The following is a 16,522-nucleotide window of genomic DNA, read 5'->3' on the forward strand; positions in this document are numbered from 1 at the left end:
TTTTTAAATTTAAATCATAAATTATGTTTGGCGCTTGGTTGGAGACGGTTTTTTGTGGCAAGGTTAAAACGAGCCCTCTGGCCCTCAGTTGGAGACGGAGGCAAATATGGCCTTGTACTGTTCATTAAAATATTAATATCTTGGAGAATCTTGGAGGGCCAGATGGCTAAAACGAGTCTTTTGGCCAGCCCTCGGTTGGAGATGGCCTTATAGACTTCTTTCTATTTGTTGTTGTTTAAGATTTAGTTTGTGTCCTTAATTTAAGTATTGTCTTACTAATATATAATGTGTGGTTTCACTGTAAATAATTACGGTGTTTTTCCGATAATCCGTCATTATATAAATGCTGTGAAATTTAATCTGTATTAGTTAATGTTATTTTCTTGTGACTTTGGACAGTTGATATCTGATAGCTTCTTTTGTTAACTTGACACCCGATCTATTAAAATTATATATATATATATATATATATTCTTTTGTTAACTTGATAGCTTCTTTGGTGTGTAAAATTAGCATTGCATCCAAATCTCAGTCTCTTGGATACAAGAATCTCTAAGAAACCTATCCAAAAGGCGTTTAAACCCTCGTGGATTTCAGTCTCTTTCTTTGAGGTATAAGAAAGATATTTATATAGGTGTCGGTTAGGCCAGTTGGATACCGCATGCCTTCCCCCTTGCACCTGAATTTAAATTCACCTCCGTGAATTCAAGTAGTTTAGAATAAGGTTAGGCGCCCTCTTGTCCTATGCCAAAATTTGAATTACTCTCCTCGAAAGTGGTAGTTGAAATTTTGAATGAAATATTTGAGTTTTTTGAGACAAGTAACTTTGTTCACCACCTTTAGTCACTTGTCTGCAACCTCCATGCATGGATTATATCATTGTAGAAATAGTAAAAAATTGCATAATATTTTTGTTCATCACCTTAGGTCCTTAGTGAGTCATGGCCCAGAATTGCAGGAAATTGAAAATCTCAATGGCCAAGAACAAGAAAGAGATCCGAAGGAAAAGTACGAAAATAATACTATCACTCTTCTTGCTCATCTTCATGGACAATCACTCAAGCCAACACGTTCTCTTCCACGCAGCTTCATCCTGCACGACAGTATAGGTGCAACTCCCATCCTGCAGGTGTGATTAGAGGCTTGTGGGGACTTGGAGATTTTGAACTGAAGGCCTCTTGGAACCGCAGCCTTGATATCATATGTTGGACAGCCACTAAACCCCAACCGCTATTAGGGAATGGATCAACAATGTATATCAAGCGTACAATTCCTAGCGTGATCAAGTGGCTGCAGATTTCTCGGCCAGATAGGTGGCTCTGTCTTGGCCACCACTGCAACCTGGGTAGTAGCATCCTTTAATGTTCAATAGATTCTTTACGCCGAATCCATTTTTTACTCTTCTCCTTCTCCTTCCTTTCTTCTTCGTCTTTGTTACCTGGCCCTGAAAACATGAACGAAACATTTCGGAACAAAATCACAAACTTTTTTCTGCTTAATAAATCAATTACTTAAAATGCTCATAAGATATTTACATCATGGTGATCAGTCATTGACGCTACGCTATCAACATTGCTGTGTGCAGACGCAGCACTTGGCGACTTCTTGTGCTTGATATCCTCATCTGTAGTGCTGTCATACTTGCCTGCATTTGTATGCATCAATTCCACAAATGTTCATATTTTTTTATGAAATATTCAAATGTGCTACAAAAAAGTTGCATCCAATTTTTCTGTGCCAAAACTTACTGCTATCATTTTCAATTTCCAGAGCTTCCATGCAATAAACTCTAAAACTTGGTGACGCGGGGCACATAAAAAATTCGTTGTTTCTTCTAATACCACCTTCATTATCTTCGTCCTCTTCTTCTCCCTCTGTGGTGTCCTCCATTGCAAAAACCCCTCCTACATACACGTTCACACCCTTTGGTTCTTTATGATCTTCAACGCTACATTCCGTTCCATCTCTCTTGATCTGCTCCTTGTTTTGGTTCTCATCATCAGCCTGTTTTGTGCCTTTGTCACGCTCCGGCGAAATTGGTGCAACCTTGGACTTGTTCTCCAATGTTGGTGGTATCTTCGGACGTGTTATTTTGTCAGACTCTGGTGATGACTGCAGCGAATGAAGGAGAGAGCTATCAACCTCCTCCTGATCACCGTCCTTAAGTAGCTGTTTCTTGGAGAGAGTACTAGCGGCTTTTAGCATTCGTGCCTTGGACCGGCTCTTCATCTCCTCGAAGCGCCTCTGCAAGAGGGAACGGATTCGAGGAGGCACAGCCTCGGCTTCTGGTGTGAGCTTTGAATTTTGGCCACCCATTAGAGAAGACAACAATGGGGAATGGCCACAAACGGTAGGAAGAAGAGAAGTAGAAGATAATTGGATCTGGGAAAAAATGAGTCGAAGGGAGAATATGAAAGAGATGGGTCAAAGGCAGTTAATTAGTTAATTATAGGATAAACTTCATGTTCCTTGACAGTTAGGCAACTAAAAAAAAAATAATAATAATGCAAATATTTGGTTTGAAACTTTGGCTAACTGTTAAATTATGGTTTTAGGTTTGGTTTGGTTAATTATAGAAAATTGTTGGGGTTTTGTAAACGAACTTACTATATTTGCAATTTTTAGTTGTAAATTTGTTTTGTTTTATTTTTTATTTTTGTTTTGGGGCCATTTATTTCGGATGTTGAAAGAGTCATTTGCCAGCTTTGTTTATTGCTACCGACGGTGTGTTGCTAGCTTCAACAAAATTTCAGTTCTAAACCCTAATTAAGGCAAAACATTTCAGTTCTAAACCCTAAGATGGATTTTATGTCCAAAATCATTTTAATTGAAAATGTAATGTAATGTGATGTTAGTCAGTGGCATAGTTAGAAAATTAAATTATTTCAACTTTAAAAAAAAAAAAAAATCAAGCTATTTTTTTGACATACCAAGCTAATTAATTTGTTGGCCATGTTAAATCTCCTTATTTTTTTTTCTCTTCTCTAAGTTTTTATTATTATTTTTGTTTTACTTTTATATAAATAAAGATCTAACTCGTTCAGATTAACCTGATTATGGACCATTTGGTCAGTAAATATCCATCTATGATCTACCTAAAATTGTTTGAAAATTTGGTAACCCTCTTTATTTTTTCTTCCATATCCAACGGTCTAGAATTCACGAGTAGATGGTGCAAATCTGATTTAAACAAATTCCAATCCAAATACAGCTATTTAAAAAGAAATTTCAAGTTTAGATTTTTTTTTTTTTTTTTTTTTTTTTTTTTTCTGAATAAAAACCATAGGTTTTGTTCTTCATGAGACAATGAATAGACTTATTATGTGTACCTAAAATTGATTTTTTATTTTTTATTTTTTATCAATTAAGCAAAGAATCTAAGCAAAGTCTTCATAGGTAATAATTTTATGCTTTTTTTCCTTTTTGTGTGTCAATGTTTATATCTCCTTTCAACGTTTAAAACGAGGAAAGAAGCTGAGATGAAAGTCCATGTGCGCGCTCCCATATTCTAGCTGAGCTTTCATTTTGGAACTGGTGCTCTCCAAGAAAGGATTTCCTTTATGCAAAGTTGATATATATGCCTTGCGTCTTTCATACCCCTCTCTCCCTATCTCATCTCATTCTGACCTCTTCGAAAAACCAATTACCTTCTGAAATGAAAAGCTAGAGATTCCTGTAGCAATAAGCCCTTCCCCTTATCTTTTAATCTTTGTAATTTCAAAACATATGTATGTATGTATGTGTGTATACATATACTAGCCTTCATGCACGCGCTCACGCATGTGTAGAAGACATTTTTTGAATCACAATGTGTTACGCGCGACTTACACATTTTAAATGTATTTATATGCATAAATTGACAAAAGGAAAGTTAAATATTTGAAGTAAATGAATAATTTTAGATCATGCTAGAAGAAACCCCTCATAAACCAATTAAAGCAGTTGAATTCATATAATAAAATCGGTTTCTATAGAATTTATATTAAGAATATAGAAAATAATATTTAATAAACAATTGATTGAATCACATTATTGCTAGTCCATTGTAAGGTTAAGCTCACCCCAACCCCCTTAATGTAGATAATATTGTTAGTTAAAAAAACAAAAAACAATCATTTGACAATTAATTTAATCACATTATTATCCGCGTGCGAAAAATTTTTTTTATAAAGAAAATAATATTTAATAAATAACTGATTAAATCACATTATTGGTAGCCTATTGTAAGGTACTAATTTTTTTTTTTTTAAAAAAAACTTTACTAATTTATCACCTGCACTACGCGTCTCTTATGATGTTTTGAACATAATATTCATGATTTTCCTTATTTTTTATTATATTTATTATATTCATGATTAACAAGCCAGCTTTCACAAAATATTGTGTTGAAATATCCTACATCGGTTGTATTTATGAGAAAAGAAGAATTTAAATATCCTAGCTTCACTCCAACTAATACCGAGCTTTTTGTGATAAAACCCCACACTTAATGGATTATGCAGATGATAATTAACAAGTTGAAGAAGGTATCGGTGTTGTTAGAAGTGGGCTTTGGCCCTTCTTTATGATAATTTGACATGATATTAGACCTAGGGAGTGGGCATGTATTGCCATGTGATCGGTGGGTCCCCTTGGCCTCGTGCAATGATGGTGGGTCCCTTGCCTCCGCATGTAGGGTGAGTCCCCTTGGCTCCACGTGGTTGCCAATGTGTGGATCGCCACCCACTAATTGGGTCCTATATGAGGGGGAGTGTTGAAATATCCCACGTTGGCTGTATCTTTGGAAAAAGAAGAGTTTAAATATCATAACACCATTCCAACTAATACCGAGACCTTTTGTGATAAAACTCCACACATGACGGATTGTGTAGGGGGTAATTAACGAGTTGGAGATAATATCGATGTTGTTGGAAGTTGTTCTTTAACTTGTCTCTCTGATAGTTTGACATGTTGGACGCCCGATATAAGAGATGCCCTAATTGGGTAGCTCTAGATATTAAGTTTTTCTCCAAAGGAGGATGCTGAGAATTGGGTTCATATTCTAAAAGTTACCAAGTTTTACATCCACCAATCTCTCAAAGCAGTAAAGTTTCTGGAAGTAGATTCATTTCCTTTTCATGAACACGACACCCGAAGAACAATGATACATTTAATTAACATGATCAAAATTTACGGCGGCCACTGATTTCCTTACCACCTTCTTCACTTGAAGAAGTTACTTCTGTGATCCCACTAGCTAGGAACTCGAACAAGATGAAGAAGAAGATACAGGACTTGCATTATCGCAAACTCTGATGCCATTGTAATTCACCATAATCTCCTCATCCGTCTTGCCACTTCTTTTCTTCAAAAACACGCGACACAAAACCCAGTTTCCTTTCGGGGTTAAAGCATTCTGCATAAAATTACTGTGTCAAATGATATTTTTTTTTTCTTTTTTAATAAGACGAAATATATGCTAATCTACAAGTAGGGAGATTTGAACAATTAAGTGCACAGGGGTGCTATAATACCAGTTGACCAAACCCATACGTTCATGTCGAACATCTTGAGTTTGTGAAACAAAAACATAACCTTGTCCTAGACTCACCTCAGTTGTTTGAATGGAAGCTGTGGTTTCTGCATTGACAAGGCAATATTCATGCATGACCCAATCAGTCTTAGAAACATTTGGAGACTTCCCTTTGTAGAAAACTAGAGTCTTTTTCTTCCCCACAATATTATTCTTCCTTGAAGATACAATCTTTTTGTCAACGCCGGTCGCTTTCCAGTAACCGGAACTTGTCACCCTGTTAGCTCGGTTTCCATTCCGGTATTTTGATTCTCTGTTGCTGAAGAAATACCTCTCTTGCTCCAAATCACCTGGAAACATACCACACATAAAATGTCAGTTTTTATAAGTGGAAAAATGTATAAAAAAAAATTAAAAATTAAGCTAATTGGTTAGTGGTAATATATCTGTGTAGTTTATGCTAACCTGGCAAATCCCAAGGATCATACAGGCAAACGTTGATCTCAGGAATAATGGAAGCAGGAAGGGGGCATGAAAAGACTTTGCATCTCAGGTACTGAAAGACAAGTTCTTCATCTGTTGGCTGGAATCGGAAACCAGGAGGCAATCTGGTCATCCCATTTCCCAGAAAGTTGAACTTGTCCATTATTTTGAAAAATGAAAGGGCCTTTGTTTCTTGGAACTTATTGGCCTCTGTTAAGAGATGAGCAAATGTGAAGCAGCCATGTTGAATATTTATAGACAGAACAAGAGAAGAATTTGGAGAGGGAGTATCTTTTTGAGTGGTTGTACAAGAAAAAGAAAAGAAAAATGATTCGTAGCGGTGTGAATATAGAATGGGACAACAGTACTATTACTGGATGAATAATTTTGATGTTGACAATTAAAAAAAAATTAATTGGTTTATTCTCAAACAACTGATGCTGCTAGTGAGTTGTTTCGTGCTATGTTTGAATGAAGAACTTTGAAGTTTTATGAAATTTTAATTAGACTTAATTGTTAAAAATGCATTAGAAAGTTACTACTAAAACATTACAAATACGTATCCAGGGACGCTAAGCAAAAGACTTTTCAAATTGACACCTTGAAATAAGTCATTTTCAAGTTGCTCCATCCAATTTTGGCGGTGCATTGTTAATACATTTATAATTTATTAAAGGTTTTATGAAATTTTAAAGCCTCTCGTCCAAACGCATCATATAAAATCAAAAGCAAAATAAAATCTCTAAACCCATTGTGCAATAATAGTATAGTATAATAAAAGTTGGCAGAATAACATTTGAGTTTATGAGTTTTTGCTTCAAAACGAGACTTCAAGTGTTTTTATCTGAAAAATGAAGTTTTTTCAGAAGCTATATATCTATATGGTAACCCTTAAAAAGAGAAAAACATATATAAAGAAAATTATTAGGGAATTGAGGAAATTATATTTTTGTACTACATATAGATATACATGATGTAGCAAGTGATGGTAATACGATATATTTGTTAGATTAGAGAGTCAACAGGGATTGAACCCATGACGTGGTGTAAGGGCAACACTCCTCTTCACAACTGTAGTAGAGGACCACTTGCAGCCTTAGTAGTAACTTAAAGAAAACAAATTACAAATTAATAGAAAATATACAATTGTAATTTATAATAATATAATATAATGGTTCAAAAAAATAATATAAATTAATGTTTAAAAAATAATAGTTAATATATATATATATATATATATATATATATATATATATAATATAGAAAATACATAGCCTACAAAAAGTTGCTCATTAGTCATGCAGGTCTATTTGACAGAGTATTTTGATGTTTGAAATATTAATATATACATACTCGTTTTATAGGATATTGTCTCAAGTACATGCAACGTTTGAAAAAGAAAATAAGTGAAGTAAAACCTAAAGTTTATGATAACTTGGTAAATTAAAATTATCCCCATGTAAAAGTTTGGTTACGTTGAGTAACCATCTCTAAAAGCAAAATTCCAAGGACCACATAAAATAATGCAACAGTAAAAACTGCATCATGCATGCTAATAACCGAGCTATGTTCGTTAAGATACAGTTACTCCAAAATCATTCACAGTAGGCAATTTCTTGATTCTTCATCAGATGCCTAATCGATTTCATTTGCTTATGGTTGTTCTTCCAATATTAAAATTTTCTTTTATTTAGTGGTTTTGGACTAATTAGTTTAACTACGAGCTACTTACTTTCTTTTGAATTATGGATGGCTGACACATAAAGATTCATAGCAGCACATAAAAGATCTAAGAATTTTGTTCCTTTTTTTATTTGAACAATTGTTAATTTGAATGAAAGGAGCCACAAAAAAAGAACCTGCTTTTATCGAAAGCTATCTAGCTGAAAACCAATCGTCAACTCAGATTGGTGCTTTTCTTCATCACGAAGATGTAGCTTTAATCCTCTCTTTCCATGCATGCAGGTTTGATATAAAGATCTTCTGCTTCATAAAAAAACCACCCGATTTCGTTAAAACAATGTCTCTGGCCAAGTGCTTATTTTGAAAGTACAGCAACAAAAGTTAACATGCTTATTTTGTTGTGTAATCTTTCATGGTAGTAATGTCTTGTGGCTTCATACATGGGCCTCAATATATGCAGCTGCTTTCTCTTTTCTTTGAATCTAAAGCAATTCTTCCAATAATTGGTTAATTTTAATTCATTAATTTGAGTCATGTATGTTTAAAGGAGATGTGATTATTGGACCAAAGAAAAGTTATAATGGTGGAGAAAAAGTCGTATATATGGAAAAAGTCGTATTTATGATTTTCATTAATTTTATAGGGTATATTATGCATGTGTTTAGTATCAAAAAGTTTAACATTGAAGAAAAGGAGTACAAATACTTAATGCATAAGAAAGTCTTTCAAAATTTGCTATCTTTTATAGCACTTTAATTTGCCTAATTTCTACTTTTAACAGGATGTCAAACCATTTGCATAAGCCTTAGCTAATGCTCACATATACCTTGCATATTCCCTTTCCAATTTCTATGAATTAATATTGTTATATCAATCAACAAACGAAAATACTTGGCTACTTGTGATGCCATTATCTATCAAAGTTCAATAGTTCATTTCTTTGAGCCCAATTATATGCCTCAAACATTTTAAATTTGACTAATATTTTGCAAGGATGATCTATAAAATTAAACTTAAATAATAGACGGTTTAGATCATTGAAGTTCGATGTCAATTGGGCCCCAGAAATAGTCCTATTTCAACGATCATTGAAGTACAAAAAAATGCATATCTGTGACACCATTTTTATACAATTTTTTACAACGTTTTTTGTGGGGCTCATTTCGTAATGTATTTCAACAATCTAAACCATCTATCTTTTAGGTCTTCCCTCAAAGGTCATTCTACCAAAAATCACCCAAATCTAAAACCATATGACCATTAGATTGAGGGTTTAAGGTTTCTTTGTAGAACCATATTCATCCATTTTCTCAGTATAAATGAATGTCTTAAGGGTTTTGAATTTTTCTAATTTTTTTGTAAGGATGACCTATGAATGATATTAAAAATGTGACATCCCACATCGCACAGGGGAATGATCCTTATATGTATATTCTCATCCCTACCTAGCACGAGGCATTTTGGGAGCTCAATGGTTTCGGGTTCCATCGGAACTCCGAAGTTAAGCGAGAAAAGGGCTAGAGCAATCCCATGATGGGTGACCCACTGGGAAGTTGCTCGTGAGTTCCCAAAAACAAAACCGTGAGGGAATGGTAAGCCCAAAGCGGACAATATCGTGCTACGGTGGTGGAGCGAGCCCGGGAAGTGATCCGCCCCGGGTCGGGATGTGACAAATTGGTATCAGAGCCTAACCCTGGTCGCGTGTGTGCCGACGAGGACGTCGGGTCCCTAAGGGGGGTGGATTGTGACATCCCACATCGCACAGGGGAGTGATCCTTATATGTATATTCCCATCCCTACCTAGCACGAGGCCTTTTGGGAGCTCACTGGCTTCGGGTTCCATCGGAACTCCGAAGTTAAGTGAGAAGGGGGTTAGAGCAATCCCATGATGGGTGACCCATTGAGAAGTTGCTCATGAGTTCCCAAAACAAAACCGTGAGAGAATGGTAAGCCCAAAGCGGACAATATCGTGCTACAGTGGTGGAGCGGGCCCGGGAAGTGATCTGTCCCGGGCCGGGATGTGACAAAAAAAGATAGACGGTTTAGATGGTTAAAATACAATATGTAGTGGATCCCACAAAAATTGTGTCAAAAGCTGTGTAAAACGCCACTGATCAGCCCCTATATATACATATCAGTTTGTGAATCGACAAAAAATGACTTGTTAACACAATCATTTGTTGCCATGTGTGAATGACTGAACCACTTAGCCACCCAACTGCACATAGAAAAGACCCTAACCCTTTGTAGGTTATTTTTATTTTTATTTTTTAATATTTTTTATTTTAATAACAAAGGTAAAATTTGTATTACCAACAAATAACTAAACAAAAAGGTCTAAAAACAAGTGATACACATCAAAAGCATGGACCCAAAATTACACAAAACAGGCCCCAAATCACAAGTTGGCGCCTAAAAACAAAAACACCACAAACCAAAAAACCTAGCCTTCTATAAACATCGTTGTTGCCTACACAGTGCATCCCTACCAGCATAATCCAACACCCCTGACTGTCGCCAAGAGTCCACAAGCCAGAAAAGAAGAAGATGGTGACTTCAACATCCTGCAATGAACACCACACTAAATGTAATCATAGATCGAAAGAAGCCAGTGAAAACCCACCAACAACAGTGCCAATAAAGGCAAACAAATGGAAGGTGGTGGTGTGTACACCTGAGCCGAACCTCTACACACATTTCAGGAGAACCGCAACCAAGTGTGGTGAAGAAAGGTGATTGCATAATGAAAAAGAGGTAGGAATGATGAAAGACGGAGCCAACCCGGAAGGGGAGTGGGGAAAATGTGAGATTTAGATTGAGAAGGAAAGATGAAAGCTATGGAAGAGGATGGACAACACTGATTTGAACAAAGAAGAAACTAGAATTTAGAGTTAAGGATGAAAGACATGTAGATCAAAGATGGATTTAAGGTTGAAGAACAAGACTGAAATGGGATGGTAGACAAGGAGAAGAAGAAGCAGAACGATGGGAAAAGGGAAAAGAAAGGGGATGATTGCCACCGACTCTGGCCACAACTAGGGTCATCGACAACAAAGAATTTACAGAAGTGGACAACACTCGCACAAAGAAGTGAGAAAAACTTTCAAAGAGAGAGAACAACTCTCACCACAACGGGCGAGAAAAAGTTGAGGAGTAACCGTCAATAGTTTGCTTCAACTTCTTGTGTCTAGTGTTCTACACACAAAGTTTTTGCATATAAGAATTTCTCCACCTTCTTATTGATCTCAACTAGATGTGTAAGTTCGACTGAAAATTCCAATCCGAATTGAAATTTTCATTTCAAGTTCAAACATTTTCAATTTTGAAAATTTTCGAATCACAATTGGAATGTACATATCCAATTTGAAATTGCAATCCAGAATTTCTCAAACTCAGTACTATAGAAAAGAGAAAAAAAAAAAAACCTGTACATATTCTTATTTTATCGTGTTTATTGTTACATATGGATATGCTTTATTTCTTATTTTGTATATTTAATCATATTGATATATATTAAACATGAAGAGTATAATCATACATACTATTTTAGTTTGTTTAATATGATTTTATGTCATACACCAATGTAATTGCATATAAAATTATAAATATAACAAAAATTCAGAAAAAATATTAACTAGTGGATACATAAAAGTTTAAAATTTTCGAAGTCTTGTAAAATGTAGGAGATCCAAATTATGTTTCAAGAATTTTAAGATAAAACAAATTCCGAAATTTCCTATAAATCCCGATAACCCAAAATTTCAAAACTAAAACTAAAATATTTAATTCTAAAACTTTTTTGAATTTTCATTGGAATACTTGTTTTCGACCTGATCCAACCGAAAATCACCGTAATTCTCAACCCATTCCCCTTCTTTGGGCCTACAAAATTTAAAACTTATAGGGGTCTTGGAGCTAATTAGCTTTCTTGTAAAATGTGGCCCAACAAGTTGAATCCCTTATTGGTTGCCGGTCTCTCTTGAGGCTTTAGAAAGTTTCTAGGGTTTTTCAGAGCGTGTGAGACGGTGGGATTGTTTTCAAATCTGAAGAATTTAGAAGGGTTTTAGCGGAATAGCGAGCATAAACTGCCATGGATCCTTCAGCAATGAACAACCCTGAACTGCTTAATTTCATCAACGTAAGTTCTATTATCCTTCTCCCTGTTTATTTCCCGAGAAAATTCATGAGGAAGAAAATAAAGTCAGTTGCTTTTTATTTACTTCAGCGGATTAAAACTCTGAATTTATTTGGGGATTTAGGGTTTTTGGGTTTTTTACATATCTATATGTTTGGGATTGAAGATTGAATAGTACATATACAAATATATGCATGTTTACCCCATTGAAAGATGTAATTTTGAGTTCTTTGCTTATACGAATATATATAAATCGAAAGCAAACAATTTTTCCCTAATAATAGTATTAAGATTTTAATTGAGCTCACGATTAATTGGTAGTTTTGGAGTCGATTATTCGTTATTGTATTTTTTTGTTTTTTTTATTAAGTGTATGGGTGAAAATCTGTATCTGTCAGTGTTTAGTTCAATGCTTCAATTCTTTAGAGTGAACACTTATGCAACATTGTCGAAAACCTGAAAATTGTTCCAAATTTCGCCCCCGAACTCCATTTTGATACTTAACATTGTGTGATAGCCTTTTACCCCTTAATTCGAATTGATCTTTTTACTTGTTGTGGGGGTGAAAAGAGAAGAATATAAGAATGATTATGAGGTTATTGATGAATGACGAATTGAGATGTTGCCGCTATAGCCTTAAAACTAAACTCAAATGTTTTGTCTTGATTGGTTGTGCATTGACTAATCTTCTGGCGATATGCTTTGTAGCATTGTCAAAACAATATAGTGTTTTTTGAACCTTGCACAACCACTTACAATGTGATTATTACTACGTTATTCCTGTTGCTGCTGCTAGTTTGGTACTTTCTCCGTCAGTATACTTAAGCCGTTTATGGTTGATTTTTTTTAAACAACGGTGTGCTTGATGTGCAGCAAGAGAAGGAAAGAGCAATGGTGAACGAGATGGTAGGAAAGCTTACAAATGTATGTTGGGACAAGTGCATCACCAGTACCCCTGGGAGCAAGTTCAGTTCCAGTGAGTCCGCTTGCCTGTCGAACTGTGCCCGCCGGTATCTTGATATGAGTATGATTATTATGAAGCGTTTTCAGAGTATGCAATGAAGGTCTAGAAGTTTGGCATGCATTCTTAATTCCGTAATGTGGCCGTTTTTGCTTACGGAGTCAGTTAAATATCAGTTGAAAATGTGTTCTGCATTTCTGGAAACAACTTCTCCCTTTCTCGAAGCTATTGTGGTCGATACCTCTTCCAGCACTATTATCTATCAAGTTTTTATTGAATATTTCATATTGTTATTGATGTGATCCGATGAACGTCCCGCACCCCTTCATCCGACCCAACTTGAACTCGCCCTTGTACGTTGCACCCGACGGCCACGATAACTTGCCTTTCCCCGACACCTTGCCACGTCGCCACTGGCCTTCGTACATGCACCAGAGGTACTTGCCGGATCCGTGCGGGAATGACCGGGAGCTTCTCCCGATGTAGAGATCTCCATTCATGTTGTGATGAATGGAGCACGCTTTAGTGCTGGAAAACAGAGAGGTGAAACAAACTTCGAACATACACGAAAAATTGGTTCCACATTTACACCACGAAAACTGAGGTGGTTAAATTACAGATGAAGTAACAAGAAAAAGGAAGATAAACTCGTGATGGCATTGCACATATTGGAAAGAATTGACTGCTTGAGAGGGCTGTTCTTTCAAATTTCACACTTAATATACAAACGATATAACACGCTTAACATTTCCAAAAGCTCGTAGCCTTTCCTCGTGTTGTTTTCTTTAGTATAATCGCCTTCCTGTTTATCGAGTATTTACAAACTTGTACGGGATTGTCCAATGTCTGTTGTCAACTTGCCGTTGATTCCATTTCCATCAGTGACCCGCCTTGAATCCCCAACTCCAGCTGCAAAAGCAAGAACTTCGGGCGCGATATCTAAACTTCCACTCCTCCTCCCCCAGCTAGACCGTCTAGGTTGTGAGGCAACGTGTCTCTCTGTGCTCTCTGTTCGGAGACTCCTGCTTAAATCTTGGGACCTATCAGCCTCGCTCACTGCAGCGTCCTTGTTTACTCCATCATCGTTGCTGAATTGTCCTTCATAATCATGCATGTCTCTTGAAGCGTCATTCCATAATGGCTTCCTCCCCATCTCTATGTCACTCATGGCTTTCCCTATGACAGGACTAACAAAATTGGCGCCGACTGGTGTAGGAAGAACTTCAGGATCTTTTGGAACTTTTGCCCTGAAATTGTTCTTGGATGGAGAAATTCTTGTGCAGAATACCTCCATGAAGTTCTTAATTGTCCCTTTGTTGAATGGGTTCTCTCGTCCATTGTACCGGTATCTAAAGTTTTCATAGGTAGACTGCCAAAGCACAACAAAAGAGAACTCTTAACATTACAAGACGAATAAACCTGAATTTAAAAGTACAGATGGATTTACACGAATAAATATCACCACACAGCACAGCAGGATTTCTTGAATTAATGAGCTTCTAACCTGGTTTGTACTGATGAGATATGAGTGGAACATACTAAGACCGCCGACAAACCAAAAGGCAATGAAACTGTAAATAATGAGCCCAATGGAGGCGGGAGTCTTAATTAGCGCCTTCCAAATTGATATATCCTCGCCGTGCATGATCCTCACAACGTAGACCCAGCAAAACCCTTGTACATATAAGCAAAGAAGAGTTGCAGAGAAGACGAACATGAAGAAGAACCTGTAGTTCCGCTGTACACAGAAATCAAAGGCAGTTTACATAAATTTGAGCAATTGGTTTGAGTTATTGTGATTCTTATAATCAAATATAAATTAATCATCCATTCAAACTAAGCACCTCCACAGAATTAAGGAAATATAAATAGAAAAGCACCAGAGTTTAGGTCTTGAAAGTATGTCCCTCACCAATCCAATACATTGGCCAACCCAAGGGCAGTGATGGTCGAATCGCTGCACGCAGTTATTGCATATGGAACAGTGAGAACAACGAGGAGGTCTGTAAAGCATACAGGTGTCGCAAAACTTGATCTTCACAGTAATACCATTGATAACTACTTCCTTCATGCGTGGAAAACGTGACTGTTGTGATTCACTAGACCCACTCTCTATACTCGCATCGTAATCCTCTGGCTCTGGAGGGTTAAGATTACGAGGTACTATACCAGGATCTCTTCCTGAGGTTAGTAGAAGAAAAACCAAAACCTGAGGAAACAAATACACACGTTTCCATCCATCAGAACATAATTTGTTGCATCTAACTTCAGAATTCTGATGTGATTACATAATACAAGAAAACCCAACATTGCAATTCTCGTTGGTAGTTCATAGTTCAGACATTCATGAAAAAGGAGTGTCGACTAAGTAGAAAACTAGGCATAAAAACTATCACCAAAATTATCAGTTGTAACTAATAAGCTACACATTAGTAAACTTTACACTTGTGCATTGAGCAAATATGAATACATACAATATTACAAACTACTATAACAGAATTCAAATAGGAAAAGGACTTACAAGTAGCGTCCATACACAAACAGCAATAATTACTGAAATTCCCAAGTGATCAATTAGTTTTCTTCCTACAAAGATGCAGAAAACTGCAACAGGCACAGTAAGGAGGGATACTGTTAACGGAAGAGATCTGACATCGGGTCCAAATATAAGCCTTCCACCAAGGAAAAATATCTGCAGAATAAAACAGTCAACAATGTGTTTGAGTAAACATAAACGCATAACAGAAGGATGCATAAGCTGCCACTTAAAGGGAAAGACAAACCAAAAGAAAAGCTTATATGCCGAAAGGTCAAATTGTCATTAAAAAGGGCGATAGAATCCACAGGAAAGGTTATCCTCCCCTTATGCTACAACATGATCAATGAGCTTAAGATTCAGTCTTTGAGGATTGTATGGCTAAAGGGTATGCTGGGAATGCCAAAGCAGTGACCTAAATTGTAAACCCAAAGCCGAACAAGATAGTGTGTCCGTCCCCTTGCATCCAAGTTCAAATCCCCCTCCAATAAACTAGAGTAGTTCATAATATTGTCTTGCCAAAATATAAAAAGTACACAAATTGGCCATAATCCCCAGTTTTCCAAGCAATAATTAAAGCTAATTTGTGTCCATTCAATCACCAAACAAATTACCACTCGTTAAAAGCAGTCACAACCCAAATCAATCACAATTTTGCATCTTTCAACACCTTCCTAATAAAAAAGCAATCATCTTTCAATCAAACACCCAAAAGAAAGAAACATCTTTCAATTTCAGCAACTGGGTAACTCCAAGATTCCCCAAAAGTGAGCAAAATCAAGAAAAGCAAACAAAACTTCACATATTGAACAAAACCCAAGTGAGAGATTCAGCTTACATTGCTGCCTTTCCAGGTCTTGTAAGTCCTGACCAGCTCCGGCCCACCAGCGGCAGCGCCGCCGGCAGGGGAGTGCCGAAGGTGGTGATTCGGCTCCGCATTCATCAGCGCTCTTGGGGGGCGGCCGTGAAAGAAGTGAAAAAATTGGAAAAGTAATTAACAGAAGTCAAAGAAAGGTTGGTGCTTTAGAGGTGGGCTGGAGTTGACTATTCTTCAATCAGCAGCAGCATCCTCTGTAAGACTGAATCCTAAAAGAAAATCAGAAGAAGCTCTCCATCTCCCCTCGATTGGATTAAGGGCCTGTTTGGGATTGAGGTGCTTAAAAAAAAAGCTACTATGAAAAAAAGCTATGAAAATTTTTGGTGTTTGGTAAA

The 16,522-nt window shown here is 36.5% G+C and overlaps 4 protein-coding genes across 4 annotated transcripts; 1 reads left to right on the forward strand and 3 right to left on the reverse strand.

The window, feature by feature from the left end:
* Nucleotides 1-877: 877 nt before the first annotated feature.
* LOC137711925 (uncharacterized) lies at nucleotides 878-2,513 on the reverse strand. The gene is made up of 3 exons (XM_068451078.1): nucleotides 1,749-2,513; nucleotides 1,536-1,645; nucleotides 878-1,444 (listed from the first exon to the last, which is right to left on the reverse strand). The coding sequence occupies exons 1-3, from the start codon at nucleotides 2,314-2,316 to the stop codon at nucleotides 1,283-1,285; spliced, it is 840 nt and encodes a 279-aa protein (XP_068307179.1). The 5' UTR covers nucleotides 2,317-2,513; the 3' UTR covers nucleotides 878-1,282.
* A 2,545-nt stretch (nucleotides 2,514-5,058) lies between these two features.
* LOC137713986 (NAC domain-containing protein 83-like) lies at nucleotides 5,059-6,198 on the reverse strand. The gene is made up of 3 exons (XM_068453348.1): nucleotides 5,978-6,198; nucleotides 5,591-5,862; nucleotides 5,059-5,395 (listed from the first exon to the last, which is right to left on the reverse strand). The coding sequence occupies exons 1-3, from the start codon at nucleotides 6,156-6,158 to the stop codon at nucleotides 5,237-5,239; spliced, it is 612 nt and encodes a 203-aa protein (XP_068309449.1). The 5' UTR covers nucleotides 6,159-6,198; the 3' UTR covers nucleotides 5,059-5,236.
* A 5,459-nt stretch (nucleotides 6,199-11,657) lies between these two features.
* LOC137712913 (mitochondrial import inner membrane translocase subunit TIM8-like) lies at nucleotides 11,658-13,054 on the forward strand. The gene is made up of 2 exons (XM_068452114.1): nucleotides 11,658-11,816; nucleotides 12,687-13,054. The coding sequence occupies exons 1-2, from the start codon at nucleotides 11,769-11,771 to the stop codon at nucleotides 12,873-12,875; spliced, it is 237 nt and encodes a 78-aa protein (XP_068308215.1). The 5' UTR covers nucleotides 11,658-11,768; the 3' UTR covers nucleotides 12,876-13,054.
* A 358-nt stretch (nucleotides 13,055-13,412) lies between these two features.
* LOC137712914 (probable protein S-acyltransferase 7) lies at nucleotides 13,413-16,440 on the reverse strand. The gene is made up of 5 exons (XM_068452115.1): nucleotides 16,149-16,440; nucleotides 15,296-15,466; nucleotides 14,687-14,983; nucleotides 14,279-14,512; nucleotides 13,413-14,143 (listed from the first exon to the last, which is right to left on the reverse strand). The coding sequence occupies exons 1-5, from the start codon at nucleotides 16,251-16,253 to the stop codon at nucleotides 13,592-13,594; spliced, it is 1,359 nt and encodes a 452-aa protein (XP_068308216.1). The 5' UTR covers nucleotides 16,254-16,440; the 3' UTR covers nucleotides 13,413-13,591.
* Between the last annotated feature and the right edge of the window lie 82 nt (nucleotides 16,441-16,522).

The sequence above is a fragment of the Pyrus communis genome, chromosome 13, assembly GCF_963583255.1.
Source record: "Pyrus communis chromosome 13, drPyrComm1.1, whole genome shotgun sequence".
Classification (NCBI taxonomy): Eukaryota; Viridiplantae; Streptophyta; class Magnoliopsida; order Rosales; family Rosaceae; genus Pyrus; species Pyrus communis.

Excerpts from the sequence above, each read along its gene's own strand:
- LOC137712913 (XM_068452114.1), top strand. The coding sequence starts at position 11,769 with ATGGATCCTTCAGCAATGAACAACCCTGAACTGCTTAATTTCATCAAC. Across the intron at positions 11,817-12,686 it reads AACTGCTTAATTTCATCAAC|CAAGAGAAGGAAAGAGCAAT; the intron begins GTAAGTTCTATT and ends CTTGATGTGCAG.
- LOC137713986 (XM_068453348.1), bottom strand. The coding sequence starts at position 6,158 with ATGGACAAGTTCAACTTTCTGGGAAATGGGATGACCAGATTGCCTCCT. Across the intron at positions 5,863-5,977 it reads TGATCCTTGGGATTTGCCAG|GTGATTTGGAGCAAGAGAGG; the intron begins GTTAGCATAAAC and ends GTATGTTTCCAG. Across the intron at positions 5,396-5,590 it reads CTTCCATTCAAACAACTGAG|AATGCTTTAACCCCGAAAGG; the intron begins GTGAGTCTAGGA and ends AATTTTATGCAG.
- LOC137712914 (XM_068452115.1), bottom strand. The coding sequence starts at position 16,253 with ATGAATGCGGAGCCGAATCACCACCTTCGGCACTCCCCTGCCGGCGGC. Across the intron at positions 14,984-15,295 it reads TTTGTGTATGGACGCTACTT|GTTTTGGTTTTTCTTCTACT; the intron begins GTAAGTCCTTTT and ends TTGTTTCCTCAG. Across the intron at positions 14,513-14,686 it reads TTGGCCAATGTATTGGATTG|CGGAACTACAGGTTCTTCTT; the intron begins GTGAGGGACATA and ends TTCTGTGTACAG.
- LOC137711925 (XM_068451078.1), bottom strand. The coding sequence starts at position 2,316 with ATGGGTGGCCAAAATTCAAAGCTCACACCAGAAGCCGAGGCTGTGCCT. Across the intron at positions 1,646-1,748 it reads GGAAATTGAAAATGATAGCA|GCAAGTATGACAGCACTACA; the intron begins GTAAGTTTTGGC and ends ATACAAATGCAG. Across the intron at positions 1,445-1,535 it reads CAATGACTGATCACCATGAT|GGCCAGGTAACAAAGACGAA; the intron begins GTAAATATCTTA and ends TCATGTTTTCAG.